The sequence below is a fragment of the Euprymna scolopes genome, chromosome 23, assembly GCF_053919585.1.
Source record: "Euprymna scolopes isolate OS-2025 chromosome 23, ASM5391958v1, whole genome shotgun sequence".
Taxonomy (NCBI): domain Eukaryota; kingdom Metazoa; phylum Mollusca; class Cephalopoda; order Sepiida; family Sepiolidae; genus Euprymna; species Euprymna scolopes.
This window is the reverse complement of record NC_136504.1, coordinates 100593424-100609091: the sequence shown is the minus strand read 5'-3', so window position 1 is coordinate 100609091 and position 15668 is coordinate 100593424. Positions and strand designations below refer to the sequence as shown.

At 31.5% G+C, this 15668-nt stretch overlaps 1 protein-coding gene across 1 annotated transcript in view; it reads left to right on the top strand.

Moving 5' to 3' along the window:
• The first annotated feature begins 1013 nt into the window (after positions 1-1013).
• The window catches only part of LOC145246067 (mushroom body large-type Kenyon cell-specific protein 1-like), a 244713-nt gene continuing 230058 nt past the window's right edge, over positions 1014-15668 (top strand). The window contains exon 1 of the mRNA XM_080107911.1: positions 1014-1180. Coding sequence (XP_079964037.1) covers positions 1087-1180 — 94 coding nt within the window. The 5' untranslated portion in view covers positions 1014-1086. The remainder of the gene's footprint in view (positions 1181-15668) is intronic.

The following is a 15668-nucleotide window of genomic DNA, read 5'->3' as shown; positions in this document are numbered from 1 at the left end:
TTTCCTTCTACCTACATCCTTGATCTTTTCAGGACTAAGGTCAATAGACATCTCCTGTCTTTACAATAATCAGCTTTCGTTCTTGTTAGCTCCTTACATCAAGTGGCTTCACGCCTTGTCTCAAGCAATTTCCATAAAAAAAATTGAACCAAATTGTTATAAACTAGAATTAATTTTGTTAATGTTGTTTCACTGGCAGCCATTTATAAAGCTGAAAAGTTCAAGATAACCAAATTAATTTATTTATTGTGGACTATTATCCTCATCTTTCTTAGTTGTTGTTTCACGACGTTTTGGCCAACTATTTCTCTGGCTTTTGTCAGGTGGTAACCGCGACGGGATAGGAACTCTGAATCTCCTAACTGCATTTTCAGCAATTACTGCCATCCATAGTTGTTGTCGTCTCACCACGTTTTGACCAAGTAAGCCATTGGCCAGCTTTGGGTAGGATTGAAACCGCTATCTTCAGACAATTCTCACCTGAAACTGTAGATATTCAACGTCTCTATCCACTGCGTCACGGGCCCCCGAAAGGTTGGATTATTTGGTCATATAAATCCAGGTTTATTCATTATCTGACCTTCCATGCTCGGGTCCGTACCGAAATATAAATAAATCAATAAATAATACTCATCTCAATAATGAATTCCAATTAAATAATATATATATATATATAACCAAATTAGTTGTTATTATTTTTTTTATTTTCTTTACGATTTTTCAGCTGTTAATGATACTTCAAATTTTACCCAACTTTTTTTTTTTTAATTTGAATGAATAAATAAACTTAGATATTGAGATTATTAATAATGATGAAACTTGCTGTCACTTGTGACGCTGACGGCCAATGTGGATATTTAAAATAATTATCATTAGAATGAAAATTCATTGATTGCTACGAAAGCTACTACGAGTAGGAGAAGGCGTGGCCTATGATTGTCGTTACTTTTCTTTCCGTTGTCCCCGCCCATTTGTCTCCCCATTCCTCGCTTATGTTTTTTTGTGCTGTCGTCGTCGCACGTTGATGCGCGTTACGTCATCAGAAAGTGGGCAGCAGAAAACGATGACGTCAGTGCGCGTGTCAACATGGTAGATTGCGGAGGCTTACGGTGTGCTCAAGAAAGGCGCAGCTTTAAGAAAGACCTGCTGTCATGGGGAAAGAAGATTCCGGTGCTGATCGGTAAGTGAAAGAAAGTCTAAATCGTATATTTTTTCCTCCCTGTTCAACAGTTTTAAGGTTTTTATAGAATAAGTCCGTACGGGTTTACCATCTCCGCATCCCCCCTTCCCTTCTCTCTCCACTCCCTAACTGTTTTTTTTTAAGTCCGTTTTTAGTGACCACACGCACACACGCAAGTAAAAAAAAAACAACATATTTATTTATTTATAAAATGTCTTGTACAGAAAGATTAAAAAAAAAAAAAAAAAAAGAAGAAGAAATAGGAGTTTTAGAGTCAATTTCGTTTTGTTTTTACTTTATTAACTCAAAAGTTGGTCAAAAATAAATCCTGGCTCTGCGTTTCTTTGGTTCCAGCATATTTATAATGACCAACAGAAAAGAGCGATCCGGTCCTTCATATGTCGACAGCAAATTTATTGGTCACTAACGATTTAGTAAAAATAATAATTTAAAAGTTAAATAGTTTTCTAACATTGTTTTTTTTTTTTTTTTCTAATTTCAATTTAACCAAATTAACTAAAATAAATAAAACACACAAAAACAAACAAACAAAAGCATGTTAAAGAGTTTAGATTTAATAACAAATATTTGCATATTTTAAAATAATTTTTGTCTTAAAGTTATTAACAGACAGCTGGAAGGATGAAACAAAAAAATTGAAAAACCTTTTTATTCTAACAAAATAAAAATAGAATGTTTTTAAAATTAAATATTGATTTTTTGAATTAGATATTTGACTTGAAATCTTAAACATGGCTATCAATTTTTCTTTTTTTTTTTTAATTCAAGAACAGTAACAAAGCAATCTGTTTGGATTTTGTTTTAATTTAACATTAAATAAAATGAATTAAAAACAGTTATTTCGTATCTTTTGTTTACTTTATTTTGTTTTGTATCGGTAATGAAATGAATAGTTTAATATTTTAAGGAAAAGTTATTAACTAAAATCCGACAATTGTAAATCCATTAAAAAAATAATAAAAACAAGACAAAAATTTGATGAAAGAACATGTAGTATCAAAGAAAATTCTTAATTTTTTTTTTTTTTTTTTTTTTTTTTTTTTTTTTTTTTAAATATGTTACTTGTGCAGAGTACGGACCGTGCTGCATCTGAAATAGTAACGTTATTATTTAGAACTTCGTTCTGAATATAAGGAGAGGTTGCTTTTTTAACAGTCTGTTCTTTTATCGAGCAATTTAATAAACAAAAGATACCGTAAAATTAAATTCAACTTGAAAATACTATCTAAAGGGGGGCCCGGCCCATATTCTGCGTATTATTGTACCATATATTGTTTTAGACAATTTTGAAGTGAAAATGTATTCTTTTTTTGTTGGTAGTTAAAAGTAAGACTAATAGATTGTTAATTCGGACTTTTGTATATGTGTTTAATGTTTATAAAATATACCATCGGATGAGACTATTACAGTGTTATTTGCGAACTAAGAAAAATGTTTGGTCCATTCATTCATTAAATTCGTAGTAACTTTATACGCTAGTAATTAAACTAAAAAAATGCTAATTTTCAGTTTAGTTTATTTGTACACAAATTTATTGTTTTGGTGCTTCGACAGATTTTGAGTGTAAACCTTAAGATTTAGTCCGATAATAGTGGGTTAGGGTTCGGTTAGGTTCAAATTCTGTAGAATCACCATTGTTTTATTTGTATGAATTAAAAAGTCTTTTGTTTGTTTGTTTTTTTTTTTTTTGCTAGGAGCACAGTGTAGTATCTTTTCTACTGCATTTCATCCTTTTGGTGCCTATGCACTTATTGTACCGCGCTATATTTTTTTATTTAAAAAAAATTTTTTTTTTCAAATTTAAATTCGAGTTTTACAATATTAAATTGTTAGGTGAAAGTATAGAATAGTTACAAAATACCATCCCCATGTTAAGAATGGCTTTCTAAATGATTTTATTATTTCAGCACGGCACAATAAGTGCATAAGTACCCTGTCCCCCTCCCTTTTTGGGGAAGGAAGCTGTATTTTCTCCACATTAAAAATTGATCTCGTGTCTAACCGTGCCCTCGTGGGGGGGGGGTAGATAGACTACTGATAGTTCAAGTAAAAATTGCATATCAAGTTGCAGATTGGTCATTTTCAAGTGACCATAATTGATGACAATTAGTTTTGCTTTGAAATAATTTCCTCCGTTCGCTTTATTAGTATTGCTATCGCTCTGTTTTTGTAAAACTAACGGACAAGGTCTCGTGTGTCCCTCTGTGTTTACTGTTTGTCCCCTTTACGTAATTTTGATAAAAATTATTATTGGGATACTTGTAATGAGTGGCCATCCAAAAGGATTTCAGTACTTCCTGAGACGATCCCGGAAATGGCCGAATCGGTTTACAATTACAAAGCCTGTGAAAACGGGGGAATGTAAAGACAGACGCAAAAGGTTAGATCATGTAAATAAATAAAATAAATGAAAAAATTTACACCTTTTGACGAAAAAAAAAAAAAAAAAAAAAAAAACTAATTTACTCAGAAGGAAAAAGTTGGTGCCTTTCAAATCGTGAACTACTTCGGCCATTTCCGGCACTGACTTTGGACCCTCCATTAAGTACTGAAATTCTTTGGATACTCATTCATTTACAAGTACCGTATTATTATTTGCTATTAATCGAATATTTATTGAAAGCAACAGCGAGATTAAATCCACCAGAATGCATTTCCATTTCTGTGTAAACAGTCGTTTTGTCAGTAGTTGGAAAAAAAGTTACTTCGTGATTTAAAAATTAAGGGGAAACTAAAATGAAATTAAAAAAATTCTTTAAAAAAAAACCCCATTGTAAACGTGACTTGTGTTCAAATTTTATTTATTTATTCGAAGCCATCTACCCGGGCAACGCCGGGGAAATACAAACAGTTATATATATAAAAAAACAAAAAAAAAAAAAACAAAACAAACTTGATACTTTATAAATCTCACGATTGTGAAGGAGAATAGAAAAAATAAAAATCAAATTTCACTTTTTGTATTTCGTCCGTATGGTGTCCAAACTGTCCGTTAATTTAATTTACTTTAATTTTTCTGAGCTGGCCATTTTTATTGTGAAAAGAAAAAAAAAAGAGGGTAAAAATTATTTTCTTGGGTGTTAAGTTTTCATTTTTCATTCATTGCTGTTTTTAACGGCATTTTTCTGTGTGTAAAAAGAATTAAAAATTCTAGGAATGTGGCAATTTTCCAAAGATGTCAGGTTTGTAAACAAACTCACTTTGCAACAATATGGTCGTTGTTATAAAATTAACGCTAGAATGTCACGATTAAGAAAATTCCAGGAAAGCATTAAACTAATCTTTCCATTTTTGCTTTTGCAAATTATTTCAAGATTTTTAACGAGTTTGTTTAAAAAAAAAAAAAAAAAATATCTTCCATTAGGAAAATATATTTTTGAACCCAATTTCATTTTTGAGAGAAATCTAAAAAAAAATTTTGATTAATAGGTCAATTAATTGGTAAAAAAATAAACAAAAATTTAATGCGCAACTTGGGGGGGGGGTCTTTATTTTTTGAAAAATTATTAATTAATCTTCATTTACTTGCCTCTCCACGAGGACAGGGTTAGACACAAGGCCAGTTTTTAATGTGTGAAGGAAAAACACCTCCTCCAAAAGGGACATTTTTGATTAGGACAAAAATTAAAATCACCTGTCTATAAAGATTTTCCCATTCTTTCACTGACCGACAAAAAAGGAAGTGTAATATCAGAACATATACTACACTTTGCGCCTATTCATCTCTGTGTATTAATAAAACTATGCGTCCTCCTCTTGCATCTGTGCATGCACACTGTGCATGTATTTCTCGTTACAGGGTAACTCTTAATAATTACGCATTAAAATAGTTTTTTTTTTTTTAGTTTATTAATCGAATGCAATACTTTGGTACACACAGTACTAAAACAAGCGTTATTTTTAAAGATAATTTATTGCGAAATTGAATCCATCAGAATGCATATCTGTTTCATTTGTAAAGTCGGACATTTTACTTTTCTTTTTTTTTTTTTTCGTTGATTCATTCAAATCAATTATTTCGTGACTCTTTAAAATTTGTAATTAATTTAGAAGTCTTTAAACTGTCGAATAGAAAGTCATGTAAATTAGCCTTTTTACAATCTTCGGCAACTACTCGTGTATTAAAGTTTTTCAGGCTATTTACATCCAATAGAATCTGAAAACCAGGTTACATTAACAAAATTATAGTTTTATAACAACGTGGTCTTGGTCCAGTTAACAATTTAATGATTAGACGATATCGTAAATTTAAGTTTAAAATCTTATTAAAAAAAAAAAAAAATTGAAAATAAAACTATTCCCTGACAACGTCGAGTAAGGACAGTATGAGTATCACTATAAGACCATACGAATGATTAGTTTCTTCTCTGGTTTAAATTCTTTGGTTTTCGCAGTAGTTTGTCGTTTTATTGGCATTGAATAGAAATTAAAATCGCTTTTAACAAGCCATATTGTGTCTGTGACGAAGTGCCTTAAAAAGTAGTTATTGGTAAAAAGAAAAGCTAAATGACATTAAAGCGAAAACGCCGCCGCTATGAGATATGCGTTTCACTGCAAATGAACTGCATTTAATAAAAAGAAAAATGTTTCCAAAAATATTTTAATGAAAGCGTTTTGTTCTATGAGTATTAACTTTGAAAACAATAACAACAAAAAATATATTAGAAAGGATAGTTAGGGATAGTGCTGAAATAATATTATTTAGAAACCCAAATCTTTACTTGAAAAAAAAGAAGGGGGGGGGGCTTTATTAACTATTCTGTACTTTCATCTAACAAAACAAGATACCGTAAAAATTGAATTGAACTTTGAAAAAAAAGAATAAGTCTGTAAACTGCACAAGTACCGAATGTTATAAAACAATGCTCAAGTGCTGCTTGCTCCGCTCCTACCCTTTCAACATACACGCTTTTAAAACGTACTAGATGTAAGGAAAAAGTGATGTCCCCCCTTTTTTTAGGGGTGGGGATTATTGTTGTGACTAAAATAATCGATACGAGAGAGAACCAAGAATATCAATAACTCGCTATATTTACCCGGCGTTGCTCGGGTGGACAGCATAGAAGAATAATATACGAACTGTAGTCATGTTTTAAATAGGATTTTTTTAAAATTCGTTTCAGTTTGCCAATTTTTATTTTGGTAAATATTCGATTGATTGTATAAAAATTGTAAAATATCTGTATTTATTAAAGTTACGCATGTGAGAGAAATATTGGCTGATAGCTTTAATACATTAGAGAGATTATTTATGGATAATTGTAATAGATCGGAGCAAGATCAAAGTGTAGTATCTGTTCTTCAGATGCTACAGCGCAGCACTCAGCAGCATTGCAGCACAGCAATCATTGTTACGCTTCAATTTTTGGTTCCATCTCTGGAGGAGAAATCCTTCACGACCGAGACAATTTTTATTTTTGTCCCTTTATTCACGTTAAAAAACGACCCTGGTGTCCAGTTCTGCTGCCCTCGTGGGGAAGCATTGTAAATAGGAATTATAATAGATGTTTTTTGTTTTGTTTTGATTAGGTTCTATCAACTAAAATCGATGTATTGTTTTGTCGGTGTTTTTTTTTTTTTTAATCACAATTTCACTTTTCTTTCCCGCCCCATTATACAAACCTGTCCTTATTTTCACCATTTCCAAATTCGAACTCCTTATCCCTATCATCACTAGAATAACACACACACACACACACACACACACACACACACACACACACACACACACACACACACACACACACACACTGTCCCGTCTTCCCTCCGTTTCCCTAGGGTCACCATGGCTTTTATTGTCTTGTTCACTCGCCCTAATCTTTCGTTTCTAGTTTTATGTGACTGACTGCGTCTATAAATGACTTGATTTCTTCCTGCTGTTGCTAATGCTTGGTGTTGGTGACTAGTGTTTTCCCCCAAAATCGATTTCTTGTCATCTGTGATAGTTGGGGGAAAGGAGGGTGAGTGTCCCTAACCCAACGCCAGGTCATCGCCACCTGGCCGGCTGATCTATGATAATTAGTCCCCATTCGTGGAACTGGTAGCACACCGTACACCGACCAATATAGGGCGCGCACTTTTTGGGAGAGCGTTTTTAAAACTTTCGTTTTGAACCCTACAACTTTCTATAGTAAATGTAGATTAACACTCTATGCTCAATTTCTATCCCCATGAAAAATGAGATTCTATCTTTTTAGGTGATTACGCAGTTTGCTAATTTTGATTTTGGTGAATATTCGATTAATTGTAAAAATTTGTAGTAAAATAAATATTAAAGTTACGTATGTGAGAGAAATATTCGGGTCATAGTTTTTTTTTTTTTTAATACATGACAGATTATTATGGATAATTATAATAACCCTACAACTTTCTATAGTAAATGTAGATTAACACTCTATGCTCAATTTCTATCCCCATGAAAAATGAGATTCTATCTTTTTAGGTGATTACGCAGTTTGCTAATTTTGATTTTGGTGAATATTCGATTAATTGTAAAAATTTGTAGTAAAATAAATATTAAAGTTACGTATGTGAGAGAAATATTCGGGTCATAGTTTTTTTTTTTTTTAATACATGACAGATTATTATGGATAATTATAATAACCCTACAACTTTCTATAGTAAATGTAGATTAACACTCTATGCTCAATTTCTATCCCCATGAAAAATGAGATTCTATCTTTTTAGGTGATTACGCAGTTTGCTAATTTTGATTTTGGTGAATATTCGATTAATTGTAAAACTTTGTAGTAAAATAAATATTAAAGTTACGTATGTGAGAGAAATATTCGGGTCATAGTTTTTTTTTTTTAATACATGACAGATTATTATGGATAATTATAATAAATCGGGCCAAGATAAAAGTGTAGTATCTGAAAAATTTGTTGAAAAGCAAAATAACACAAATTCATTTGGAATTTAAAACAAGGGATCAGTTTCGCATATAAATTTAAAGTAAAACGATTACTTTCAGAGCCATTCTGACATTTTTAGGGCAATCAACTAAATTATTGATCACTAAGCCTATGGCCAGATAGTAAAACCATATGTAATCGCTTAAAATAGACCCCCCCCCTTAAAAAAAAAAAACCTTGACAGAATTTATATCCCATAAAAAATAATTTTGGTTAACTGTCATCAAGTGTTAAGATTGTCTGGAAATGAGATTTTACGTTAAATTTATATGCAAAACTGATTACTAGGCTATAACAAAAGAATATTCTTTTCATTATTTTGACTCTTGAGTATATAGCAGTTAATATCTTTGTTTTTAGATAGATTAACTGTGTCGGATATATACTCGAGAGTCAAAACAATAAGAATATTCTCTGATCCTAGCCCTACTGATCACTTACTATAAATTCTAAAAAGTTTTATTTTAAGAGTATTTATCGCCTAGTGAGGTAGTTGAGTGTTAATCTACAATGATATTAATATTCCTAGTTTTCGATATTAAATTTCGCTTTCAAATTTATATAAAAAAAAAAGAACAACCTTACTCTGCAGATATATTATTTCGTTAAGATCGATTAATAGACATATCGATGTTACCTGACACGGGTACAACAACAACAACAATAACAATGATAATAATAATAACAATAATAATAAAAATAATAATAATAAAATAATAACAATAATAATAACAACAATGATAATAACAACAACAATAACAATGATAATAATAATAACAATAATAACGATAATAATAATAATAAAATAATAACAATGATAATAACAACAATAACAACGATAATAATAATAACAATAATAACAACAATAATAATAACAACAATAATAATGATAACAATATACGTATATTTTGATTTGAAACATCTCTAGCCATGAAATTAGCGAGGCTTTGAATATTAAATGTTTATCATTAGAGGGCACGTGTTCTTATTTACTTTCCTCCCCACGAAGGCAGTTATAGAAACAAGTTCAATTTTTAATATGGCGGTGGGGGTTGGGGAGGAAGCATTCTAGATTGAGACAAAAATTTTAATTGCTTAATGCTTCGATGTAGAAGGATTTATATTACTAAGCAGAACAGATACTACACTTCTAATTATTTATTCCCCACCGAGAAAAAAATAAAATACCGTATGGCAAATTAGGTTCAGAATGCCATAAGTGTGAGGAAAATGGGGATCGTTGGTAATCCTTAGTAATTCTGTATTATAAAAAATTTATCACGATATCGTCGCTGTTCGTTTAGCCACAAAATTTAATTTTATTTAAAAACTAGCCGGGGTGCCTGGCGGTTGCCAGAGTGTTTAGTGGTGTGTTGAGCAAAAAAGAAAAAAGTAGTAGGTAGGCTCAAACTCGTGATGTGAAGGTGGAAAAGAAAGTGAAAGAAAATCTGACGTCTTACCGCTGCGCCATGACGCGACTGGAAGTTCGGAACATTAAAATTAGGCAAAGTCAATCCAACCAATACGATGACTTGCAAAAAATGGTTCGCGAAAAATCGACCCCTCCTTGTAGAAAACTGCCCAGTTGAGGGTGAAGGAATGAATGTTTTTGGCCAATTTTTCGATATTTGGCATCCGAGACATTGAGCTTCAAAATAATAGTGATCTAATGAAAATCCGTCGCCTCTGTCGAAAGTTTTAGGCGGACATACATACATACATTTTAACAGACAGGTGAGATTCATATTATAGAAGAAGATAAAACTACTTGATCAATTATGATTATTTAGATTATCATAACTCCTCTTGATTGTGAGTTTCTTGTTTTCGATCGGTGTTTCCTCCAAATTCCTCAGGTGTTCCTTGTAGAACTCGGGAATCTAAACGGAATTTCAACCAGAACCCTTTTATTTAATCCACGGCAGTAGTATGCTTTCGTTCCATCAGCCATAACCAGATAGAAGTTCCAAGTAATTCACAATTTTATCTAGTGTTGTCTGCACTAAGGATTGATTACTCTACTCTCGACTAGAATCATTTCAGTCACCACAATACCACATTTACTCTAGGGGGTCACTTCACTTTATTTTAAGATATTGTAAAATTAAAATTTTATTCATCATAAAGCTACTACTCTTTGAATTGTATATTTGCAAATAATATAACAATTGTATATTTAGAACAATTCTGGCACAAGGCCATAAAAAAATGGGGGTAGTATAGATCGTTGATCATTCTTGGCCTAAACGTGGTGAACACGTCTTTCTTTTAAGTAGAATCATCTCAGTCACTACAATACCACATTTACTCTAAGGGAGGGAGGTTACTTAAGATATTCCCAAGTTTATTTGAAATTTTATTTTGTTATATGTATTGTTTTTGTTTTTTTTTGTTTCCTATATTAAGCCATGGTCATAAAACAGTTAGCAATAGACAGAGGCTACTAAGCTAATTAGGGAATGCATAACACTTTTAAACCTCACGATAGTTAGACAATACAGAACTCCAAAAATGTAATAGTGATACATGGTCATTCACACAATTCTGAGGCAGCACGTTCAGGACTGCAGAGCACAACGCGAAAGGAGATCGCAGGTACATCATTGAGTAAACACTAGTGTGATAATGCAGTGGCTCTAATGTGAATGTATATCGTCGCAGGTTTGGTTTCATAAATATATTTATACCACAAATTTTTATGAAACAAAGATTTCAAATATATTTTCATCATAAATTAGTATAAAACCCCGAATAGAAGAAGAAAAAAACACCTCCAAACTCTTTCTAAATAATAGACTGCCCGCTGCTTTCCGGTTTGTTCAAAACTGGGGGGAAAAAAAACAATATAAGCCAATTTTGAATGATTTATTTGCAGAAAATATTTTTAAAAACTTACACGTAAAACAAATTAGGAATAAGGTCATCAGAAATGTGAAAGTAAAAATAATGGCGTCGTTGGTCATCCTTGGTTTAAAAGTGATAAAATTGTTTTGGGGTTTTTTTTTTACTCCTAACTGGAATTATTGCAGTTTCTACAATATCACATTTACATTAAGGGCCATTTTAAGATATCCCCAAAATTTGTTGAAAATTATTTTTTCTTTTTTTATTTCATAAATATATTTAATTACTATAGAAAAATGCAAGCATGAAAAGTAAAGGACTAGTTGTTAAAACTGGAAAAAAAAAAAAAAGGACAAGAAATTCTAATAAAATGTGTAATACATATATAACTTAAAATATTGCAGCTTTAAAAATTGATTATATAATGTTGTAAATTGAATTTTAAACAAAAATTCTTAATGTTGCAATATTTTAAGTTATAAATTTATATTTTTTATTAGAATATCTTATCCTTTTCTTTTAAGTTTTAACACCTAGCCTTTTACTTTTCCATGTTTAAGCTTAACCATATTACTTTTCATGCTCACATTTTTCTATTGTAATCTATGATTTTTCCAGGCTTCCAGTAAATTCACTTGTCCTTTCTTTAATTTCAGTCTTATTTTTTTGCCCCCTTGTAATAACAATGTATGGCACTCGTCTGCTTTCAATAAAATCCCCCCAATTATCTCCCTTTCATTCTTTCATTTTCTGTTTCACTTGCTACTTCTAATTGACTGCTGTTGCGGAAAGAGTAGCAACAGTAGTCGCTGAAGCGATGTGGTTGCTATGGAAACCAGTCATGAAAAGTGTCGCTTACCTCCTTACATATTTTATTTTTTTATGATTTTGAACACCAGAAAATTCATCATAACTTTTGTTTTACTGAACGAAAATTGAACATTTTTTTATTTTTTTTATTTTCACAATATAGCTGAGGTGGTCTATAAACTGTAATAATTGTTTGAAATTTGGTCGAAAAATGAGTGAGCATTAAAGCAGTTCTAAATGACTAAAACTGCCACTTAACTATATATTTAAACACGGTATTGTTTGAATGATAAATGAATGGCCTAACTATCCTGGGTGACGATGGTTCAGTGGTTAATGACACAGACTGACAACCTGGGTGTCCCAGGTTCGAATCCAGTTTGTTCCACAAAATCACTTTCACTTTGGATGTTGGCGACCTTCACGTGGTTCCTCCCATAAGTATCCGATGTCTTTCTTGATAGAATTCTTACTACAAGAATATCGGGGAAACCAATGCCAACAATAGAATCACCGGATTCATACGATGATGATTGTTATAAAACAGATTAGGGGCAGATCAAAAAGTGAAAACATTTACACACCATTTTTCATTAGATGACCAAAGTTAAGCAACATTGAACCTGGTCAGTACCAGATGGGTAACCATTTTGGAATACCAGGCTCTCTATGTAAAACGCTGTAGACCTTTCCCTGCAAGAATTACAAAAAAAAACTAACATCGTTATTTCCGCTGACTGGGATATACATGCAACTGAGTCTGCGTATGAACTCGATATTCTCATAAAACTTCCTCCTTCGGAGAAAGCTGGTTCAACCTGCCTAGTGAGAATGTTGCTAGCATACATACTTCCCGACCCCTTTTCTGCTTACTCTTTTCCGGTTTGTTCAGAACCAAAAACAAGCAGGTCATTATCTAAATGGGAGAGAAAAGAATATTGGAAATGGAATGGGTGATATCCTACCAAGATAAGTACAATTTTCCAAAGGCCACAAAGTATTTATACAGCGTTAATATTAACTAAGTTAGCAAAAACAAAATTACCTATAGACCAGGGCGATTTTTGTCTTACTTGGCAATGATCGAACCTTCTATCACATAAAAGACAGTTCTATGTTTGTATGTCTGGCTGAAGGTAAAAAAAAACACTAAAACAGATATCAACAAAGTTGAAATTTTCTTGATTGGTATTGCCCCGGATGAATAATATCTAAAACTTAGAATTCATTCTCTGGGGATTAACTGGGTCAGATTTCGTCAAGGAATGTTTGTTTTTCAATGCTATTATGATTTTGAAAGCAAGTGCTGACTCCTTCCTATAGGAATCTTATATAAAGGACAGATATCTCTGTGTGTCCACCTAGAAAAGAAGGGGCTTTGTGGTGGAGAAAGAGGAGATTGGAGAGAAGGAGGGGTAAGATGAGGGAGAGAGAAAGATTGAGAAACGGGTAAGAGAGGTCCAGAGGATAGAAGTTTTAATAGAAATATATAGGACTTTTGCCCCGGACAACGCTGGATAGCCCTGCTAGATGTAATACAAATTTCACTTAAGCTAAAAAAATTTCCCAACAAAACCTATCAATATTTCTGTATTGATAAAATTGTCCGACCACTTTCGTGTCTGTGTTTCTCGCCCCTTTATAACTTGCACATTTAAAAAACAAAAATATTACTGATCAGTTATTGAAATCAAACATGCAATGGAGTAAAGTATTAAAAACATAATTCCATTACGAAATTAAATACACCAGCGTACATTATAGTTTCTTTTTACCCTTGTGCTAAGAATTAAAGAAAAAGGTGCTTATTCAGATTGACACTTATGGCGGCAATTAAAAATAAAGAAAATACAGAAAAATCTATATGATGTATGTACCAATAACGGAATGAAGATGAAATATTCCAAAAATTACATAATTTGATCAAGTGTTTTTCTATTACTAGCGGGACCTGTGGAAATTCCACAGGGGACTCTTTGATATGTAATATATTGATGTTGGCATTCTGTAGATGTTCAGTGTAAATAGAGATGCTCTGATATTTTTGTAGATCTTTTGTTAAAATTGCAAAAGTATTTATCTAAGCTAGCAGGAACGCCCGGCATAGCCCAGTTGTAAAGTACGCTTAAATATGATATTTTAATTCTTGCAGATTTGATATATATTATAATGTTCTATCGATTTTTATATATTATAAAGTTGCAATTTAAAAAATAAAAAAATGCATCCATATAACTTGGCATCAGCTTGAATCGAAACCAAAAACTTACAAAAAAAAAAAAATAGTGTTGGGACGATTAATCAGAATCAAGAATCGAAAAATTGGAAGATTTTGAGGAATCAGAAAAATTGATGCCTATTTTCCGATGCCAAAACGATTCTTTTAATTGTCTTTTTTATTTTATTTTGTTTAAAGTAAAATCGTCCATTGCTGGTAATATTGATAAAGTAATAAATATTTATTGATTTTAAAATATCAGTAAAGCTAAAATCGGTAGATCACTCTCCACAAGTGTAATCTCACATATATGAAAATATCTGTATATTTAACATGTTTTTACAAAAATCGGGAAAATAACAATCTTATTGTAAAATAATTAGAGATTTATGAAAAAATAGGAATCTGTAATTGTATCGGAATTGGGAATGTAGCATGGAATCGGTAATATTGGAATCGTCCCATCGCTTATATATATATATATATATATATATATATATATATATATATATATAACTTGAGTTTCTTCAGCTATAACTGAAACCAAAACTTACGAAGAATTCTTGGTAAAATTCTTTATTATGAGAAATGGAAATCCATAACAATTAAAAGACAGTCACTCGTAACACACAAAATAAATAACACACACGCTAACCTATTAATATATAGATTAATATTCAAGAAAATCAAATGTTATGACCAAGCGAGTTGTAGTGTTTTCGGCAGCCATAATTAAATTTGATGAAATAAGAAAACTTAATTCGATGTGTAATAATACAGTTTAGTAGTAAAATTGTTAAAAATCGTAAACTTGGATTTTGCTTGGTTAAAAAAAACCGACTTGATGGATTTACGTGATTTTTGGAATATGGCATCTTCGTTCTGTAACGAGTACGTTCATCATACAGACTTTTCTGTATTTTCTTTACTTTTAATTGCGCCATAAGTACCAACCTTTCGAAAAAGATTTGTAAGCCTTTGGATAGTCGTTTTTTGGTTCCAAATTCTCGTGTATTAAAATATTGAAAGTTTTGGAAGATGTTTACATCTTTCAATTTTTTTGCAATTAAAACTTAACAAAAGGAATTAATTTTATAGCAATTTGGATTAATTAATAGTTTAACATAATTATAAAATGTCAATATCCTATTTTAAAAAAATAAATTTCGTAAGGGGGCGGATGAAATGAAAGCAAAGATACTCCCTGAAACGCTGGGTAGGTGCACCTAATTAGGTAATATACCACTAATTTGGTTAGGTATTTATTTTTTATGAGTTAGGTTTTCTGATATTTTTTTTTTTTTTTTTTTATTACTTTAACGGCAACTCGATATTCATCGTTAAATTGACGACTTTTATCAGTTTTCGGATATGCTGAAAAAAAATATCAAATTTAAATTTAGGGCAGACAAGTAGCTTTGTGAATATTAAGACCTTTATTATCCAATGTAATGTATTGTTTTCACTGGCGGCCATGTTTTCCCCCAACTGAAAAGTACTAATGTGCATGCGTGTTACAAAACACCCTGTCCTCCCCATCTTAAGAATGGCGAATGACATTTCAATTTAAGTAATACATTGGAAAAAATGTCTTAATATCCAGAAAACTACTTGTTTGCTTAAAATTTAAATGATATTCATTTTCAGCATACCCGAAAATGAAATGTCAATTTAAAGGTGG